Genomic DNA, 19674 nt, shown 5'->3' on the forward strand with positions numbered 1-19674 from the left:
AAACACTTATAATGTAATATTTTTACTCTGTGAGGATATTTACTCTGTTGTTTTGCTCGTTATTGACGCTCGTGTGAAAACAGATTTTTAGTGTGTTGTTTTTACAGACTTCAGATCGTCCCTTGAAGGCCTCAGTATGATATCTCGCGGGATTTCACCGCCCCTGCTCTGGGTCGATCTCATCAAGCCGCAGATCTCGCGGTGTTTGCCTGCTGACGGCGGTTTGAAGGGGGCGGGGTGCAGCAGGAGGGAGCAGAGATGTTTGGAGGCTTTTTTTTAATATAAAATTATTTATTTAAATAAAAATGGCCGCCGTGGAGAGCGGAGAGGAGAGACTGTAAGTGGGGTTTTATCATTTTATCCTCCGTTAACGCGCCGCCGCTGCCGCCGCCTCCGACCGACACACACTCTGTTCTGTCGTGTGTTTTATTGAAGTAAAAGTGCGTTGATTTTTACCCCGGCCTGTCTCGGCGGAGCGGGGTTAGCGGGAATACGTCACCAACTTGCTGCTAAGTGTGTACTTTAGCTGCTGCTGCTTTAGCTTAGCCCGCTGCAGGGAGCTAACAGGCTGCTAGCTCGTTAGCAAACACTCACTCTGTGTGTGTGTGTGTGTGTGTGTGTGTGTGTTCATGAGACACAATGAGAGTGTTTAGACCGCTGCTCAATAACCCGGGTTAACCCCCACCCCGCCCCCCCTTCACACACGCACATACATCCCGGTATATGGCCCGCACCCCCACCCCCCCCTCCACCAGCACCTCTCTGACAGCTAGCTTACACTGATCATTAGCAAGCAGCTGAGTGTGTGTGTGTGTGTTTGTGTGTGTTTGTGTGCGTGTGTGTTTGAGGCTGGAGTCGAACCTGTGACTCTGAGTGTACAGGACTGTGTGTGTGTGTGTGTGTGTGTGTGTGTGTGTGTGTGTGTGTGTGTTTGGGGGGCTTCACCTCCACCTGCAGCTCCATCACCTACACACAGACACACACGGGTTCACAACATGAGGGTCGAGACCCCAACACAGGGTCACACGATCAATGTGAGGAGTCAGCAGGTGATAAACTGGACAGGACCCCGAATCAGAATAATTAACGATAAAAAAATAATTATTGCTGAAATAAATAACATTTAAAGTTCTCATGAAGTGTTTTGATTAGAGTTATTGATCTGTACGTCATCAATAACTGACACAACAACTAAAAAAGACATTTTATAGAGATGGGCTGGTATTTTTAATAATATTCAAGTTTGTTTTTTCCTGATAAACGATTAACGATGTTGATGACTCATCCTGTACTTGGGGGCGTTCTCAATTAAATTCAACCCAATTAAACACCGTCTTTCTTATGACGCAGAGTGTTTCTGTGGGCGGAGCCTCACTGTTCAAAAGCACAACTTTTATAACTTTATTCACTGTGTGCATTACGAGTTCAACACTAATCAAAAATCGATCAAATAAACTTTTGAATTGAGATAGAAACAACCACATTTTTGCAGGATTAATTTTTCTCTCTCGTACCTGCAGCATCCAGAACAAGTTGGAATAAAAAACACCTGAGAGACGACAGCGAAGTTTACCGACTGTTCTTTAAGGAAGAACTGTTGTCAGGATATAAAACCAATGATCTGTTTCTTCTTTATATTAAGAAATACTCCACAGTCATACGGTGACGGATCTGTCTCGGCAAAATTAAAAATGTTGAAAGTGAAAAATTTTATTTAATCATGACAACATTTTTGGTGAAACTTGATCAGATTTTATGTAGAAAATATTTTATTGTTTCCCATCCAACGTCCTCCAGCTGCTCCGCTTCAACTGTATGATTTAATTACAGTGTTAACTGATGGACAGATAGCTTTAGCTTTGTTGCTAAAGGTGCTAACTGTTAGCTACCGTTGGTTGCTCAGCAGCTTTTACGTGAACACAACCCGTCACTCGGACGAACGCAGCCGCTGAGACTGACAGAGTCATGATGGACAGATAGATGTAGCTTTGTTGCTGAAGAAGCTAACTGTTAGCTGCAGTTAGCGGGCAACAGATCTGAACTCAGCAGCCTCAGTCACAGGGACGAAGACGGCCTCTAAGAATACATTACTGAGGTCATTTCACAGAGTCTCAAGGTGGACAGATAGATTTACTTGTTCCTAAAGCAGCTAACTGCTAACTGTTGTTAGCTTGGTCATGCGTCTTTAGCTGCACGCCACACACATTCAGCACTATTGGCTAATGTAAACAACAATCAGTTAGAGCTGCAACGATTAATTGATTATTAATTGATGGATTATTGAATCAATAACCAGCTATTTTGATAATTGATTAATTGTTTGGGGGTTTTTTTGTTTTTTTTAAGGAAAAATGTTAGTATTTTCAGGTGGAGCACACGGGCGTATGTCCGTGTGCTCCACCTGTTTTCACACGTTTGGACCTATTTTTCAACTGACAAGATTGTGACAAGATGAATTAATAGATTAATTGAGAAAATAATCACTAGCTCAGCTCTAATCAGTACGATATTTGGGTCATTGTCGGTTGTCGTCGGTGTTTTTCTGTGTTGCTCGGTTCAGTTGTTTGTTGTTCCTGTGTAAAGATGGCCGTCTGTAGCTCCGGTGATTCAGTGTCAGAGCTCAGCACCGACGTGTCTGTTTAACATCACTTCTCCTCTTCAGTCCTCCAAAATAAAATACAACAAAACAAAAAATATCCCAAAACAATCTGAATGATCTGTAGCAGTTAAGACATTTTGACTTGTTTCAGTCGTCTCATTCAGACATGTCTCCTGCTCCGTTTGTAGGAGACAAGAGCAAAATAAATCATCATGCATGAAAAGGAGAAAAATAACAATAGTTTAATATAAAAACATAAAAAAGACTAACTTGATAATTTTACAGAAAAAAATATACTTTACAGTCTCAGCGTCTCAGTTTGATTGTAGCTGTCGATGTCTGTTTTCTGCAGATGACACAGACTGAGGATAAATACCTAAAAAATCTCTTTAATTCATTCATCAAAATGTCATATTTTGTCCAACAAACAGTAAAATAATTATTTGAAGTAAATATCCGACATTTTTGATTGTTGCAGATTAATTTACTAAGTAATTGATGAAATTTTCAGCTATAAAACTGAATGAACTTTGTGTGACACAGATAAAAACAGATGATGAGTTGAACCTGAACATTTTTTCCATTCCATTGTAACCTATTAATAATAACTGATAATATTCAGTCCCTCCAGAACGTTGAGATCACAACAATTCATGCAAATTCAGCCAATCCCTGTGAATTTTGTGCAACCTTACAATTTTGTTCACCTCTGCAACTTTTCTTCAAATTTGACTGATCGTCGTCGCTCCCCGCGAGTCTCGATGCGACTCAGTGTTTGTTTTATTATTCACTTTTTTTCTACATTTATATATTTTTTTTATTTTGTCATGAAGACTAAAAAGAAAACATCTGTCATAATTATTGAGATTTATCAATGCCCTGTGCATTTTCATTTTATAATTTTGTCCTGTTTTGACAGTTTGAGCTCCAAAAGGATTTTCATTCTTTGCATAAAAAACCCCGCTGACCTCCTTTAATCTACAAATAAAACTTTCTTTTTCTTTTTCTTTTTTTAATTTTTGTAAAAAATGTAGTTTTGTCATTCTGAGCTTTTTTGGTGAGGTTATTTAGAAAGCTTAGAACGGAATGTGGTTTCCAAAAATCAAAAATCAGGAAGCTCTTCATTGACATTATACTCAGGTACAGTCACACTGTGAAAGTCTTCTGTCCGGCATCAGAAAAACAAAGACATGAAAATATAAAACACAAATAAAAGCAGAGACAATAAAAAGGAAGCAACACGTTTCCTTTGATTATAATGAATTATTCCAAAAAAACCCACAACTTTCTTCTGCAACTTTCTCTTGCTCCTGCAAATTAATAGCAAAAAGTGCACAAAAGCATCACTACGTGCATCACAATGTTTTAGAAAAGCTGCCATGAAATCTTTTTTTTTTTTTTTTTTGGTCTGAAAAAACAGCCTGTGAAATCCTGGAGGGTCATTTTGCATTTTATACTCTGAATGATGACTTGATTAATTGGAAATATAATCAGATTAATCAATAATGACAATAAACAGAATTGCTAGGAAACAAGACAGATGAACAGGTTGTATTCCACAGAGTAAAGGTCTTAGAAAGTGGACATGTGTCCTTCAAAACAATAATACAATATGAAATATGAAACAAAATGTGTTCGGTCAGAACTGATTTTGATAGTTGAAGAATGTTTGTTCGTGGGTCAGCTGTTTCTGGTGTTGTAAAGATCACTTCCTGTTTACAACCACCTGGATCAGCTGGTTTGAGGACGCTCGAAGTCTCAGACTGTTGCTGCAGCCTCACGTGACCGCTGAAGCGTGAAGTCAGAGCAGAAACAGCTGAAAGAGACGCACTGAACTCACTTACAGACAGACAGAGTGAAACCTGCTGCAGACAGGAAATACATCACAGTCAACAAGTTCTCATCATGTGACCACCAGAGCAGAAACTCACTGCTGGTGTGTTCAGGGACGCTGTCGTTGGCTGTAAATCAACACTTCCTGCAGCTTCAGTCTGCTTCAGACTCACTCATTAGTTCTTAGTGTTTTTGTATGGGATAAATAGTTCCTGTATTTGTTTTTCTTAAAAAACAAATACCTCAAAATATAAAAATACATCAACAGCGACGTCTCTTTACGGAAGTCACGACCCAGTTACTCAACATAATCCATACGTTTTGTTATGAACAGTTTCATGTAGGAACTACTTTCTGTATCACTGTATCACTGCGCTGAAGGACGTGCATCTACTCATGGACAAGAGGCTGAAGCTCAGTTCATTTTATGACATTATATGGACCAAACAGCTCATCAGTTATTATTGCCAGATTGATCACTAGTTGAAAAGTAGGTTCAAGCAAGTGAAAACTGGTGGAGCGTTTGGACGTACGATGTACGTTACACCTTTGAGGTTTAGAACCCCCCCAAAAATGTATTTAAAAATATTGAGTAAATGCATTGAACTGGAAGTGAATGATGTTTAAAATTTATCCACCAAAATAAAGATAAATCAGGTTTTCAGCTCACTGTGACCAATGTTTTAAATACATGTTTTTTGAATTTCTAAAATTCAAAGATTCAAGTTTATCGTAAAGAAGAAAAGTAAATTATCTCAATTAAAGATTATAGGTCAACAAAACTTTTTCAAGTTTATTTCAAAAGTCAAAAAGTTTACGTTGGGGTCAAAACTCAAAAATCTATTGCAGCACGTTACCTTTTTGAGTTGTATCAATTATTTTTATTTTTTGCAGTGTAAGGGATTCCCCAACTGTAAAAATATGTAGCCTATACACCAAAAAAAAAAAGTTTTAAAATGTCCGTCATAGCATCATCTGTGCCTCAGTGGCTTAAATTCCTCTTTGTCTTCACGAATCTCCATCAGTTGTCAGTGGATGCAAAATTAAAAAAAAAAGAAAAGAAAAGAAAAGTCTTCAGGGAAAAGAGAGGATTTAATTGCCGCGACTCTAGGAAGATTTTGTTTTTCTTTTTTGGCCAAACATGGCTCTTTTGATCATAAAGGTTGCAGACCTACAGGGACGGGAAGAGACGCGGGTGCAGGTCTCTAAATCAGAGAAAATAATTTGTTTGGGTGGCGAGTAGTTGGTTTATGTTTGGTTTCGAATGAACTCAGAGCCGCATCACTAACGCATACTGAAAGGCGATTATTTCTACTGCAGAGTGTTGTGTCCTCTCACAGCTACGTACGGATTGCTGCAACTAAATTGAACTTTGACCCTAAATGCACAGACCACCACAGTGCCTGTCCAGTGGGATTCAGACATTGACAGGTGGGACAGAGACAGTTTTAGTCCCTGATTCAATTCCAGCAGGAGATCTTTCAAGTTGCGTGTCAGGCCCCCCCCCCCCCCCGCTCTTTCCTCGCTTTTCATGCTGGTTTCTTTATTGCCACTATCAAAACAAAAATGCAAAAATACCCAAAAATGTATCTTAATGAAAGAATCTTTGCAGTCGCCACAACAGACGAGTCCTTCAGACATTTATCATGTCGACCTCAGCTGATCATGTGAAGAGTCACAGAATTAAAAAAATGAAAAAAAGAGTTCAAGCCCTGCCCACTTTCTCACCTCCACACAGCTGACCAATCTCCAGTCCTAAAACTTACTGAGCCATCAAAACGTGATGTCATCAGTATTGTAATGTGAACAGGCATGATGTCATCTGTCTCCCACAGGGAGGAGGGTGAGGAGGGACCTGTCGATCCCCAGCCCCCTGCCAGAGAGAGAGACAGGTCCCACAGTAAAACCAAGAAGACCCGCCGGGAGCGTCGCCATGCTGACCCAGGGGTGGAGACCACAGCATCAGCCACGCCCCCAACAGCTGTGCAGTCACAGACAGGGGTGGAGCCACCGGCACAGGTAAAGACAAGTGCTACCAATAAGTCAAAGGTCAGCCAGAACACGTGGAGTCCTGGAGTTGTATCCCCTATCAAACAACTCGATGTTGCCCGGTACAAATGTGTGCTGGATGAGAAGCTGGTTACATGTCACTTCCTGCCTGCAGGTGGGAGAACCAGCGGCGGAGCCGGTGGCAGGCCCCTCAGAGGAGCCTGGATCAGAGTCAGCAGCTGGCAGTGAGTCCGCAGGTTCTCCCAGGCAGCGGCGTTCCATTATACGAGACCGTGGGCCGCTCTACGACGACCCATCGCTTCCTGAAGGCTGGACCAGGAAACTCAAACAGAGGAAGTCCGGTCGCTCAGCGGGGAAGTTTGATGTCTACCTGATCAAGTAAGCCACACCCCCTGCTGATGCTGTGCTGGTTTCAGTGATGATATGTTGAGATGATGATTGTTGTTTTATCTGTTCAGCTCGGAGGGAAAGGCCTTTCGTTCCAAAGTGGAACTTATAGCCTACTTCCAGAAGGTCGGTGACACAACCACCGACCCAAACGATTTTGATTTCACTGTCACTGGGCGTGGAAGCCCCTCCCGCCGTGAGAAGCGTCCTCCCAAGAAACCAAAGGTGGTGAAACCATCAGGGCGAGGTCGTGGGCGGCCCAAAGGTAATCATGCACTAAAAATTAAATTGAAGAATTTTTAAGTGTTTCTTGTTTTGTTTAGTCATTTGCTGTGCATTGTTTTGTCTTTGTGTTTGTTTAGGCAGTGGGAAGATGCGGCATGCTACAGAGGGCGTGGCCATGAAGCGTGTGGTCGAGAAAACTCCGGGCAAACTGCTGGTCAAGATGCCCTTTGGCAAGCCAGAGTCCTCCACTGGCAGCACCTCCACTGCCTCAAAGGTATGATCAGTCTGTCCTTCAGTCAGTCGTCCCTCCCAGGTTGTCTTTGTCATGTCCCGAGGTGTGTCACACTGATACACAAGGTACTGTTTAACGTCTGTATGAGACAGTTTTGCCAGAAAGCCTTCTTAACATTGTTAAACAGTAGCTGTTTGGTTTAGTTTAGCGTGGTTTAAAATCAGTTGTGTTATTTACATCATGAGACACATTTTTACGTTCTGTAACTTAAAACTTTAGATACCATTGATGTTTAATGTCACACAGGGCATGAATCCCAGTGTCCTGGGTTAAAGTCCTGTGTTTGTTTGACCTGTCCATCCACCCAACCACCTCCATAAATGCACTTCCTCACCCTTTATACTATGTCACCTGATACGATTAACATCGAAGTTACTTGGAAGCTTGGTGCATCTCATACATCTGGATGAGACACAGATGGGGCAAATAAAACGTCAGTATTTGATGACTTGAGAATGGGCATGATCAGGCAAGGATCACAGCAATAACCTTAGCAGCCAAAATATACTTCTCCTGAGCAATGGAAAATTGACCTTTTAGACACTTTCAGATTTCTTCACACACGTGAATACTAACTAATGTCAAAAGATGTACCAAGGACGAATTGGTCCCAATTAATCTCTAAAGAATGACCCCCTCAATGCAGGGGCACTGGACTCTCTCCTTTTCTGGAGTTGCCCAGGATGAGAGATACCGGGGGGGTGTGGGGATACTCACAAGACCCCAGCTGACAACCACTCTGCTGGAGTTCTCACAGAGAACAAGAGGGTCACCTCCATGAGACAGCGAGTCACTGGGGGAAGGCTCTGACTGTTGGGTGTGCTTATCTACCAAACAGCAGTTCAGAGTATCCGGTCTTGTTAGTGTTTCTGGATGGCATCCTGGAAAGGGTGCCGTCGGGGGACTTTGTAGTTCTGCGGGGACATTAGACGTTCACTTGTGCAACAATAGAGAAACCTGGAATGGGGTGATTGGCGAGAAAAGCCAGTTTGTTCGGAAGAGCAGTCTTTTGTTATTGGACTAATGTGCTAGTCATGGATTGGCCAAAACAAACGCCATGTTTGAATGTAAGTTGCTTCATAAGTGCACTTGGTACCAGAACACTTTAGGCCAAAGGTCAATGTTGGACTTTTTGATCATATCATCAGACCTGCGGCCAGAACTCCTGAACCCCACCAACACATTCCCTGTGGAGAAACCTGGTCCATATCCCTGGCAGAGGTCTCTGAGGTAGTCAGAAAGCTCCTCAGTGGCAAGGTGCCAGGGTGGATGACGTTCGCTCTGAGATACTGAAGGCTCTGGGCTCTTGTTGGGCTATCTTGGCTGACGTGAACTCTGCCAGGGTTGCCCCTTGTCACTGATCCTGTGACCTTCATGGACAGGATCTCAAGGTGCGGCCGGGGTGAGGAGAGTGTCTGATTTGGGATCTTCAGATATGCATCTTTGCTTTTTGCAGATGATGTGGTTGTGTTGTGTTTGTCAGATCGTGACCTACAGCATGCACTGGAGCAGTTTGCAGATGAGTGTGAAGAAGTCGGGATGACAGTTAGCACCTTTAAGTCTGAGGCTACGGTTCTTTTCTGGAAAATGGTGGATTGATCCCTCTGGGTGGGGAGTGAGCTGCTGCCCAAAGTGAAGGAGTTCAAGTACCTCAGGATCTTGTTTTTGCATGACAGTAAGATGGACTGAGACAGACAGGCAGAATGGTACAAAGTCAGGGGCATTTGGTAGGGGACTTAAGTGTTAACATGGGTAAAAATGGTAAAACTGGAAGAAGCTGTCTGATTTGAACCTGTGTTTATCATGGACTGTCTGTAATGAACACTGAATGAACTTTTTAAACAGAAGCTAGTGATGTAGCCTCACAGCTATGTGGATGCAGAAAGTAGTTAGTGTTTTAGGACTTACATAATGCAGTGTACTAAAGTGCAATAATAGTGTTGATGCTAATGCTATTTGTTGATGTGGTTATTCCCTGTAGGTGATGTCTCCTGCCCTGGTGCCCAAGTCCCGTCCTGGCAGAAAGAGGAAATCTGAACAGGAACTTCCAGCCCCATCACAGACCGCCCCCAAGAAAAGGGGCCGGAAACCAGCCTCAGCCTCAGCAGTAGCCTCTGTTGCCACTGCATCCACCTCTTCGGCATCAACCTCTGGTAGTTCAGCAGCGGGGAGCTATGCTGCAGCTGCCATTTTAGCTGCCGAGGCCAAACGGAGAGCAGCCAAGGAGTCTTCCACCAAACCTGTCGTCATGGAAACGGCCCTGCCAATCAAAAAGCGCAAAACAAGAGAGACTGTGGAAGAGACAGAGACTGTTCAGACTCCAGTGGCCACAACTGTGGAAACTGAGAGAAGAGTCACTGAGGGGGAGGGAGGTAAAGGTGAGGGAGCTGCAACCTCAGAGCCTCAGCCCGCCCCCTCAGAGCAGAGCCAGTCGCAATCGCAGAAGCAGCCAACTGCTTCAGATGAAAGCCAATCACACGGACACAAGACGCATAAAGGGAGGAAGCACAAGGAGAAGACAGGAGTTGCAACAGGGGATGGAGGAAGAGGAGAGGAGGTAGATGAAGATGTAGGAGACAGGGGTGGAGAGGGAGGAGGGAGGAGTAGCAGCAGCAGCAGTAGCATCAGCCAATCAAAAAGCCACAAAAGGAAGGAGCGGCCGCCTCACAAACACCACCACCATCATCACCACCACCATCATCATCATCACCGCCACCAACACTCCTCTGCCTCCACACTGGATCAGCCTCCTCCTCCACCACCTCCTCCTCCTGCACCCTCCAGTCAGTCCAGGCCTGAAGTCGAGCCCCAGACTGGGCCTCAGGTCAGCCCCCAACATTCCCACCAGTCCCAACAGGCTTCTCCCAGACCACAGTCTAAGTCTGAACCTCGGCATCCTCCCCCTCAGCCACGCCACCAGACCCAACCCCGGTCTCAGCAGCATCCCCAAACCCAGTCTCCCAGTCAGCCCCAAGTCCAGCCTCGATATCCTGCACCCCAACCTTCTCCTACCAGGCAAGTCCTGCCCCAACCCCGGCCACCACAGCCCCCATCCCAAACCCACAGTCAGCCCCAGACCTCTCCTCAAAAACCTCAGTCACAACCGGTCCACTCCCCAGCCCAGCACCGCACCCAGCTCCAGGCGCAGCACGCTCCACCTTCATCACACCCTCCTCAGTCCACATCCATCCTGCACCTCCATCCGCCCCAAACCAGGCATCCACATCCTCAGACTCAGTCCCCTACAGCACTCCAACCTCACACCCAGCCCAGGCACCCGTCTCAACCTCAGACTCAGCTGAAATCACAACCCCAGACCCGGCAGCCTCAACTCCAGCCCCAAGCCAGGACCCCAGTTCAACTTCAGACACAATCCCAGTCCAGGATACCGGCCCACTCTCAGCCTCAACTGCAGCCTAGAACCCCTTCCCAAATTCAACCTCAACCCCAGTCAAGGACCCTCGCCCAGCCTCAACCCCAGTCCAGGGCCCCAGCCCAGCCTCAACCCCAATCCAGGACCCCAGCTCAGCCTCAACCCCAGTCCAGGACCCCAGCTCAGCCTCAACCCCAGTCCAGGACCCCAGCCCAAATTCAACCTCACCTGCAACCCAGACATCAAGCGCAGCCCCAACAGCAGACGAGGCACCCATCGCAACAACAACACCAGACTCAATATAGACCACAACCCAGACAATCTCTCTCCCAGCCTAGGCCACCCCAGTCCCAGTCCCAGTCCCAAGCACAACCACACTTTCAGCGGATTCAAACACAGCCACGCCTCCAACCACAGCCCCACCCTCAGCTCACCAGGCCCCATGTGCAGCACCTTTCATCCCACCGACCATCTCCCAGCCTCTCCAGGACCAACCTGGCCCCTGCTCAGCAGAACCAGAGTGAACAGCCCCAGGATCTAAGCACCACGCGGCCGGGCCGAGGGAGCCTGCTGCCGAGCCGGGAGGTCCACGTTGAGGGCGTCAGGACCGAGGCGAGAGGGGAGGGGGTCATGGCATCAGAAAGCAGAGAGATTTTAGGAGGTGAAAGAGGGTCAAACAGCACCTCAAGGCCTCCCAGCTCCGTGCCTCCCGGACCCCCAGGAGCAGCTGGGGCTGGGGTGGGTCTTGGTGCAGATGGTAGGGCTAGGCTCCGGGCGGAGCCAGAGGCAGCAGGTGAGGGCAGGGAGCTCAGAGACATCGTCCCCCAGTCGGCTGTCCCTTGCCCGAGCCGAGAAGAGACCGTAGAGTCACGGACGGTCGTCAGCGAGAGAGTGAGTTGATTGGTCGGTCTGATCACCTGGCGGACTGATCAGCAGACTGACGGACTGAGTCAGCACCCGGTGGAGGAGGAGGAGTGTGACTGGCTGTTTTTACACTGTTTTCAGATAGAAGGAGGGCGTCACACAGAGCTGGTAGGACTGATTCTGTCTGGAGACTCTGTAAAGTTCTGGATCTGAGAACCACTCGGGCGCTGAGGGACAGCCGGAGAGGAGGACAGATGGACAGATGGATGGGCGGATAGTGTCTTTTTATAGGAAAAACAAAAAGGAAAAACAGATAAACAAGTGTGTGTGTATATATAATCAAAAGGCAGCTGTTGTGTCCCGCTAGTCTCCGTGGGGAGGGGGGGGGGAGTAGTTTGGAACTAAAAACCAACGCTTAACAACAACAACGACGACAACAACAACAACAACAACAACAACAACAACAACATTACTCTGAACGAATCGTTGCTTCCGGAATATAACCTCTCTCTTTTTTTTTTTATTTCGTATTTTGATAGTTTCTTGTTTTGTCTCTGTTATACAGCTTTAAACTCTGATATTATTGACTGACGGTCCCTTACTCATCGTTGTGCTGCTGACTGACAGTCTCTTATTTAAAGTCCTGCTCTCACTCAAACTCCTCGTATTGACTGACAGTCCCTTACTGAAACTAGTCCTCGACTGAAAGCCTCAGAGGTGATGTGGGGCGGCGGTTTGCACCTTTAACTGGTTTCTTAGAAATCTCACCTTCTTTTCCTCCCCATTTTCCATTACGCCCACAAAGAGGGGGGTCACTAATGTTTTCCATTCACTTCCAGACTGCCCCTACAGGTAGCGACTCTGATGTACGAGTACAACTCGGCACAGACCTCATTCTGTCTTTGAAACCCATCAAACAACTTGAGGAGTTCTTGATTCCTGTTATCAGACACTGAAACAGTCAAGTCAGTAGTTTGATAAGAAAAACTTGAGCACTCCTCAGTCCTGTATTTCAAACGCAGCAAGTTGTTCTTCCAGGTTAGAGATTCTTCCATGCTTCATTCAGTCTGTTTGCTTTGGTAGTCTTTTTGTTTCCCAAGGAAGCGCTTTTAATATCAAACCAAACCCACTTTTACGGTAGCTTTATTTTAGTTTGTAGTCTTAATGAAAGAGTGGGAAATGGAGTCATTTTTATTGTGTCTTCTTCGTGTTGAATGTCTGGAACAGTTTGCACTCCTCCAGTTTGTACAATCAACCGCCTGCATGTCGCTCGGAGACCCTGCAGGCCTTCAACCGGAGCAACACGTACGCAGAGGTCGACCGCGTCAGGGTTTACCGTCGGCCATGTTGTGAGGGAAGACGTGAAACCCTGAACGAGGTCTGAATCAGCTTCATGTGGAGTCAGATGTGCTGGAGATGGAACCTAGTCAGTGAATCTGTAAGTCCAGATCTGAGAGCATGAAGGGACGTTCCTCAGAACAGAGAGTCAGTGGTAACTGAGAGCAGGACTCAGTAACTGTCCACTCTCAGTTAGTGGACATGGACATGTGGAGCTGGTGTCACCTGAGAAGAAACCAGTCATCAAGGTTCAACAAAATTGCCTTCGCTATCTAAAGAAAGAAAAAGGCAGAAGAAGGCATACTTTGTTAATCCCCTGGGGGAAATTATATTTTTCACTCGTAATTTTTTATACACATACAGACCTGAAATACACACACATGCACAAACAGGACCTGTAGATGTGCATCAGAGAGCTGTCAGAGTGAGGTGGTTGCACACATACATATACATACATACAGTCAGGCTCCCCATGCAGTCGGGGGTTTGGTGCCTTGTTCAAGGCACCAGCAGTGTCCAGGAGTTGAACTGGCTACCTGTCCACACGTGATTTGATCCATGCTGGACTCGAGTCCTTGGAGCGCAGATGAATGCTGCCATCATAAGAAGTTTACAAGTTTCTACTTTTACACTTACTTTTTATGTAATATTACCTTCGACAACGATGTGTAGGACGTTTGGAAGAACCTGTGCAGTTCGGCTGCTCCAAACTGAATGTAAAATCCATAAAACTTTACTTGATGAAGAAAGCTGCTGTCTGAGAGCAGAGACTGCAGAGATTCACTGAGTGTACAGAGAACCACCATGTGTCAGAGTGGATCACATATATTAACAGAAAGGAACTTTGTTCCTGAAAAGCTTCAGTACCTGATGAAAAATGTGTATTCATATATATTTTTAATATATGATACACAGAACTTTGTCACTTGAACATGGTGGAGGTGGTCTGTTTTTCCTCTTCTTCATTATCTATTTCTGGCTGTTGTCACAACCAACTTCTAACTACTGTGTAACATTTTAAGAACGTTAATATCTCCATCCTAAATGGAACCTTCATCGGTTTCTGAGGGCTGCTGTTTAACATCGTCAGTGTCTGTGATGTGACTGTCAGCAGGCAAGAAAACCCCCAACCCGCCACATCTCACGAGAATGAACATTTTGAATGAAGTCTTGCAAATTTGGGGTTCTGAGAGTGATGGACATGACGTGTCACCGCGGCACTTGTGGCGCTGCTTGATGGTGGAACACACAAAGCGGTCATGGGTTCGTCTATATAAAAATTTCTCGGTGATGGAGTGAAAATTTACTTAGTGAGCACATAAAACTTTCGATCTTGTGTTTGTTTCCATGTTGTGCAGCTCAGTAGTTTAGTGATAAGTTGGCTGTTTTACAGACATCTCGTCTGTGGGAAAATGGTTTTAGGGAAGTTTTTTGGATTGGAGAGGCCTTATCAAATCTATCAATACATCCATGAGTTGAATCCCGATTGAATCATCTGTTTTCAAACATACAGTCAGTTTGGATGAGGTGTTCAGCTTGTTTTGGTTTGTTCTAAAAAATAAAGGGGACCAAAATGCATCAGTAAAAGTAATGTGAAGATGTTCTCTTCTCTCATTGGTTACATGTAAGAATGTAAGACCAGGAAGAAGTAGATCTTTTCTGTCTCATTATTGAGAACCTCGACTGACCTTCATCTATTCTCTGCCTTCCTTCTAGCAACAGTTGATTTTGCTCAGCAATATCCCAGCATGCAAAGAGCCTGTTTGGTTCAAACCTGCAGAGAAACCTTGCGGTCGGGTCAGATCCAGGTTGGATCATGTTTCCATGACAACCCCAGAGCTGGTTTGAGACCAGACCCAGACCTGTTCCTCTAAAGAGTCTCAGTGGTGTTTTGGTTTGTCAAACCAATCAGCTGGTCTGAAAACATCCTGAGAGATTTCAGACAGAACATCTGAAGAACCAGAGCCTGAGACTTAGTAACAAACGCAGAACAACCTGTTTGTTCTCCTGCAGGAATGTTCTCAGCTCTTAAACTGTCTGCACCTTCTTACTATGAACGACCCAGAGAACCTGACGGATCTGTGAGCTCATGTTTCATTTGCTTTGACAGATACGTTTGACTCCTCCCACTGAGCTGGCCAATCACAGCCGTTTATTTAATATGATTGATTCGATGACTGACGGAGGAGCGTCAGTGGTCCAGATTTGAAAAATCGATGTTTTGAGCTCGATGCCTCGGGTTCCTGAAACTTAGATCAAACTATCAAACTATCAGTGCTGATCAAACATGGATCAATAATCAGTCCCTCCAGGAAAGTTGCGATGTTGCAAGTCAGGCAAATTCAACCAATCCCTGTGAATTCTGTGCAGCTTCTCTGCAAATTTGACCAATTATAGTTGTTTCCACTTGTCCAGGGTGAACCCCGCCTCTCGCCCAGTGTCAGCTGGGATAGGCTCCACCCCCCCGCGACCCTTCCAGAATAAGCGGTTACAGAAAATGTATGGATGGATAGTTGTTTCCTGTGACTTTATCAATCACAGCAGTCCCCCGTGCAAACATCATACATGAACGACTCAATGTTTGGTTTTGTTCACCATTTCTTTGCATTTTTAAACATTTTGTCACCAGTAATGAAAAGAACACATCTGTCAGTGTTATTGATATTAATCATCACCCTATGCACTTTTAGATTTTATAATATTTTTGCTGTTCTGACTGAGTTTTAGCTCCAAAGAGATTTTGCTTCTTTGTGGAATACCTGCCAGGTGTGTTCATCTGGACTTTTTGTGCTCCTGAGCCTTTTTGGTAAAGTTACTGAGAACAGAGAGCAGTTTTATTCTCCCTGGAACGAGTTGTCTTTGATTTATATGAACTGTACGGAAAAAGCAACTTTCTTTTGCAGTTTTTACTTTCAGTTGTAAAAAATGCCTAAAAACATGACAACATGCATTGCAGTTTTTTTTTTTAGAAACACTCCTGTGACTTCAGGCATGTTTGACTGCAACGATCCCAAAACTGGCAAAATCCTGGAGGGACTGAATTATTCTGTTTCAGATGTTTTCACAAACATATTTTGGTGACTGTTTAGTTGTTGTACGAGAAAGTTTGTCATCAGGTCACGTTTTTTTTCCTGCTTGAAAACAGACTAAACGCTGCCCGACGTGGACGTGTCACTCACTCTGACATGTTTCTTTGATCTGAATGGTCGAAATTCCTCTGCACGAGTTGGGAATCAGAAATGAAATGTGAGACTGAATCAGTCTGTCGACACGACGCCGACTACGAACAGCAACGGAGAAACTTCTTTTAGTGTACCTGTTCTTCTGCCTCTAACTCAGAACTCACTCAGAGGCTCCACCTGGTGGCAGAGATCAGGCAGCACATCCACAAGCATCAGGACTGAACGAACATCACAGATCAGAAAAAAAAAAACACGTTAAAGTAAATAAATTAAAAATATGAAATTGTAAAACAGTTCAAAACAATAATAGAAAGGAATAAACATGATGAGCCTCATCACACTAAAAACATCCAGAATGTTGCCATGGTTACTAAATTAATGACCCAGAATCAGAAAAAGAAAAGGTCGTGTAACATATAACAGTTTAATCTGCAGCTGTCTGCTGGTGAAATGCATCTTGGGAGTTGTTGTTTTATGTCCTCGGACTTTTTACTGTGACACAGTTATCGATCTGCTGATTGAACAGTCTCGTATTGATCACAGACAGGAAGTAGTTGTTACAACTCGTCACATTTCAGTCTTCTATTAGGTCCTCGCTCCACAAACATCCAATCAGGACTCTGATCTGCCCCCTGACTCTCTGTGAGCTCTCAGATCTGAACCTTACAGATTCTCTCAGCTGATCTGATGTCCACACACCTGCGGGGTCACATGACCGTTCTGGGGCGTCTCCCGTACGTTAGCAGTGACGTTTTCACCTTCAACCATAAAAAAATAATAATCTAATAAGTGAATGTCTTCATCCCGGATTAATAAATGTGCCTCGTTCTTCACAGTCCTCGTCCTCTCAGCTGATGTTATATCATGGTGACCTCACGCAGGTGAAGCGTCTCTCGCCTCTGCGTACCTGTGGCTCCGCCTGCCGCCCAGTAAACCTGTTAGCATGCTGTCTGACGGTCACGCAGCTGCAGAATCAAACCCAGTCCCTCTGTGAACGGACTCAGTCACCAGGACTCGACCCGGCCGGCACAAACTACAGTAACCAGCCACCATATTGCATGTTCCAGAGTTTAGTGCCTATAATAATATTGTGCGTCTTGCCAGGAGCCACCATGTCAGCCAAGCCATGTTGTGTTTCTAGACTTAGTAGTGATGTGTGTGGTGACTTCATAGTTGCTAATATTGAGGATGAATATTCTGCTTTTACTCTGGTTGGATTCAGTGAAACTCCAATACACTGTCGCTGTAGACAAAACTAGTTTTTACCTGTTTTCTTATTTTTTCTTTCTAACTAAAAGCGTTTGTTGTCCCCTGATCTGCTGTGGTCGTCTCACTGATTCACACACACACACACACACACACACACACACACACTCAGAGGATGAAGAGCACACACCTGCTCTCCATCATCATCATCATCATCAAACATCTTCAGTCAGCTGCTGCACTAAAACTGTCAGAATCAAACATAAATAAATGAATGTGTCATTAAATGCACCAAAAGGAAGATTAAACACAACTTTAGGCATTCATTCATTTAAAATGTGAAATAAAGTGGTATTTATTGATTTATCAATCTTTGTATTAATTCCTCTATTTACTGACTTTACTATTTAATGAATTTAATTGTATTTATTAATTTGAGTGACAGCACACTCAGATTCGTAATGAAGAAGAAATGTGGAAAAGTAAAAAGAAAATGTATATAATATATATGTATGTAAAGAAAATGCATAAATAAATACGTCAGGGGAAATGAATGTCATTGAAAACTATTACATAAATAAATACATTAAAAAATAAAATGTAAAGTTTAAATGGTAACAAATGAATACAAATAAATACAGGAGGAAATTTAAACAAATATCAAATTATATCACATTTTTACAATGAATACATACATTAATTTATTTATGTATCAGAGTTTTGGTTTGTTTAAAGGCATATTATTTTGTACTGAGTCATTTTCTTGTATTTATGTTTGATTCAGTCAGTTTGTGTCACACGACTCATCACATGATGCTAAATTAATAATTACGTTATGTTGAATCACAGTTAAACAAACACTGATGGAGAGTTCTACCACTGGTCGTACTGGAACATGTTCTGGTGGAACGTGGACATGATGGAGAGGCTTCAGGTCACATGACTCCATCTGAAAAGAAACTTCTTTTGTTTCTTCTCTTCCTCTCTGAGATTCCACTCTTGTGTCTGTGTGCTAAACATGAAGCTACAGCTAGCAGAAGGTTTGCTTAGCATACAGACAGGAGCAGAGGGAACAGCTAGCTTAGCATACAGACAGGAGCAGAGGGAACAGCTAGCTTAGCATACGGACAGGAGCAGAGGGAACAGCTAGCTTAGCATACAGACAGGAGCAGAGGGAACAGCTAGCTTAGCATACGGACAGGAACAGAGGGAACAGCTAGCTTAGCATTAAGACAGGAGCAGAGGGAACAGCTAGCTTAGCATACAGACAGGAACAGAGGGAACAGCTAGCTTAGGATACAGACAGGAGCAGAGGGAACAGCTAGCTTAGCATACAGACAGGAACAGAGGGAACAGCTAGCTTAGCATACAGACAGGAGCAGAGGGAACAGCTAGCTTAGCATACAGACAGGAACAGAGGGAACAGCTAGCTTAGCATTAAGACAGGAGCAGAGGGAACAGCTAGCTTAGAATACAGACAGGAACAGAGGGAACAGCTAGCTTAGGATACAGACAGGAGCAGAGGGAACAGCTAGCTTAGCATACAGACAGGAGCAGAGGGAACAGCTATCTTAGCATACAGACAGGAGCAGAGGGAACAGCTAGCTTAGCATACAGACAGGAACAGAGGGAACAGCTAGCTTAGCATTAAGACAGGAGCAGAGGGAACAGCTAGCTTAGCATACAGACAGGAACAGAGGGAACAGCTAGCTTAGCATACAGACAGGAGCAGAGGGAACAGCTAGCTTAGCATACAGACAGGAGCAGAGGGAACAGCTAGCTTAGCATACAGACAGGAGCAGAGGGAACAGCTAGCTTAGCATTAAGACAAAAAATGTGAAAACAGCTAGCTTAGCTTAGCACAGGTGGAAGCAGTTAGCTTGTCTCAGTGATGAACATGTTCTATCTGGTTTGTTTGATCAAAAACTGAAAACTTCTCATGATTGTTTCTCAGGATGTCATGTGTGTTGCTAAGCAACAGACAGATCCTCTCATCTGTCAGCAAGACAAAAACTCAAAATGTTGAACTATTCCTTTAGAGCTGAAATATGGCGTCATCGTCGCCATGTTTGGTGTGCAGTGGTTCACTGCTGCCTCCTGCTGGTTGTTCCTGTCTCTGCTCTGAACAAACACTTCAAACACAAATATGTTTTTCTTCTAAACAAACGAGTCAAATATGAACAGCTGATCTGTGATTCATGTGTTTTATAACTTAATATTTCTTCATTGATTTATTGATTTTTTTCCTTCTGTTTTTAATATTTGTAGTTTTTATAAAGTCGTTCTTCTGTGGAACAATTTAAAATACTAAACTACTGATATTAAATTATTTCAGTCTGACTCAAACTAGAAGTTTTAAATCTGA

At 44.2% G+C, this 19674-nt stretch overlaps 1 protein-coding gene across 1 annotated transcript; it reads left to right on the plus strand.

The window, feature by feature from the left end:
* Nucleotides 1–221: 221 nt before the first annotated feature.
* mecp2 (methyl CpG binding protein 2) lies at nucleotides 222–14095 on the plus strand. The gene is made up of 6 exons (XM_084720111.1): nucleotides 222–337; nucleotides 6268–6451; nucleotides 6597–6820; nucleotides 6901–7094; nucleotides 7192–7328; nucleotides 9328–14095. Exons 1-6 carry the CDS (start codon nucleotides 306–308, stop codon nucleotides 11617–11619), a joined length of 3063 nt encoding a protein of 1020 aa, XP_084576237.1. The 5' UTR covers nucleotides 222–305; the 3' UTR covers nucleotides 11620–14095.
* The last annotated feature ends 5579 nt before the right edge of the window (nucleotides 14096–19674 follow it).

This window comes from Lutjanus erythropterus, chromosome 6 (assembly GCF_056507025.1).
Source record: "Lutjanus erythropterus isolate fLutEry1 chromosome 6, fLutEry1.hap2, whole genome shotgun sequence".
NCBI classification, from domain to species: domain Eukaryota; kingdom Metazoa; phylum Chordata; class Actinopteri; order Lutjaniformes; family Lutjanidae; genus Lutjanus; species Lutjanus erythropterus.

Excerpts from the sequence above, each read along its gene's own strand:
- mecp2 (XM_084720111.1), top strand. The coding sequence starts at position 306 with ATGGCCGCCGTGGAGAGCGGAGAGGAGAGACT. Across the intron at positions 6,452-6,596 it reads GGGTGGAGCCACCGGCACAG|GTGGGAGAACCAGCGGCGGA; the intron begins GTAAAGACAAGT and ends TCCTGCCTGCAG. Across the intron at positions 7,095-7,191 it reads AGGTCGTGGGCGGCCCAAAG|GCAGTGGGAAGATGCGGCAT; the intron begins GTAATCATGCAC and ends GTGTTTGTTTAG.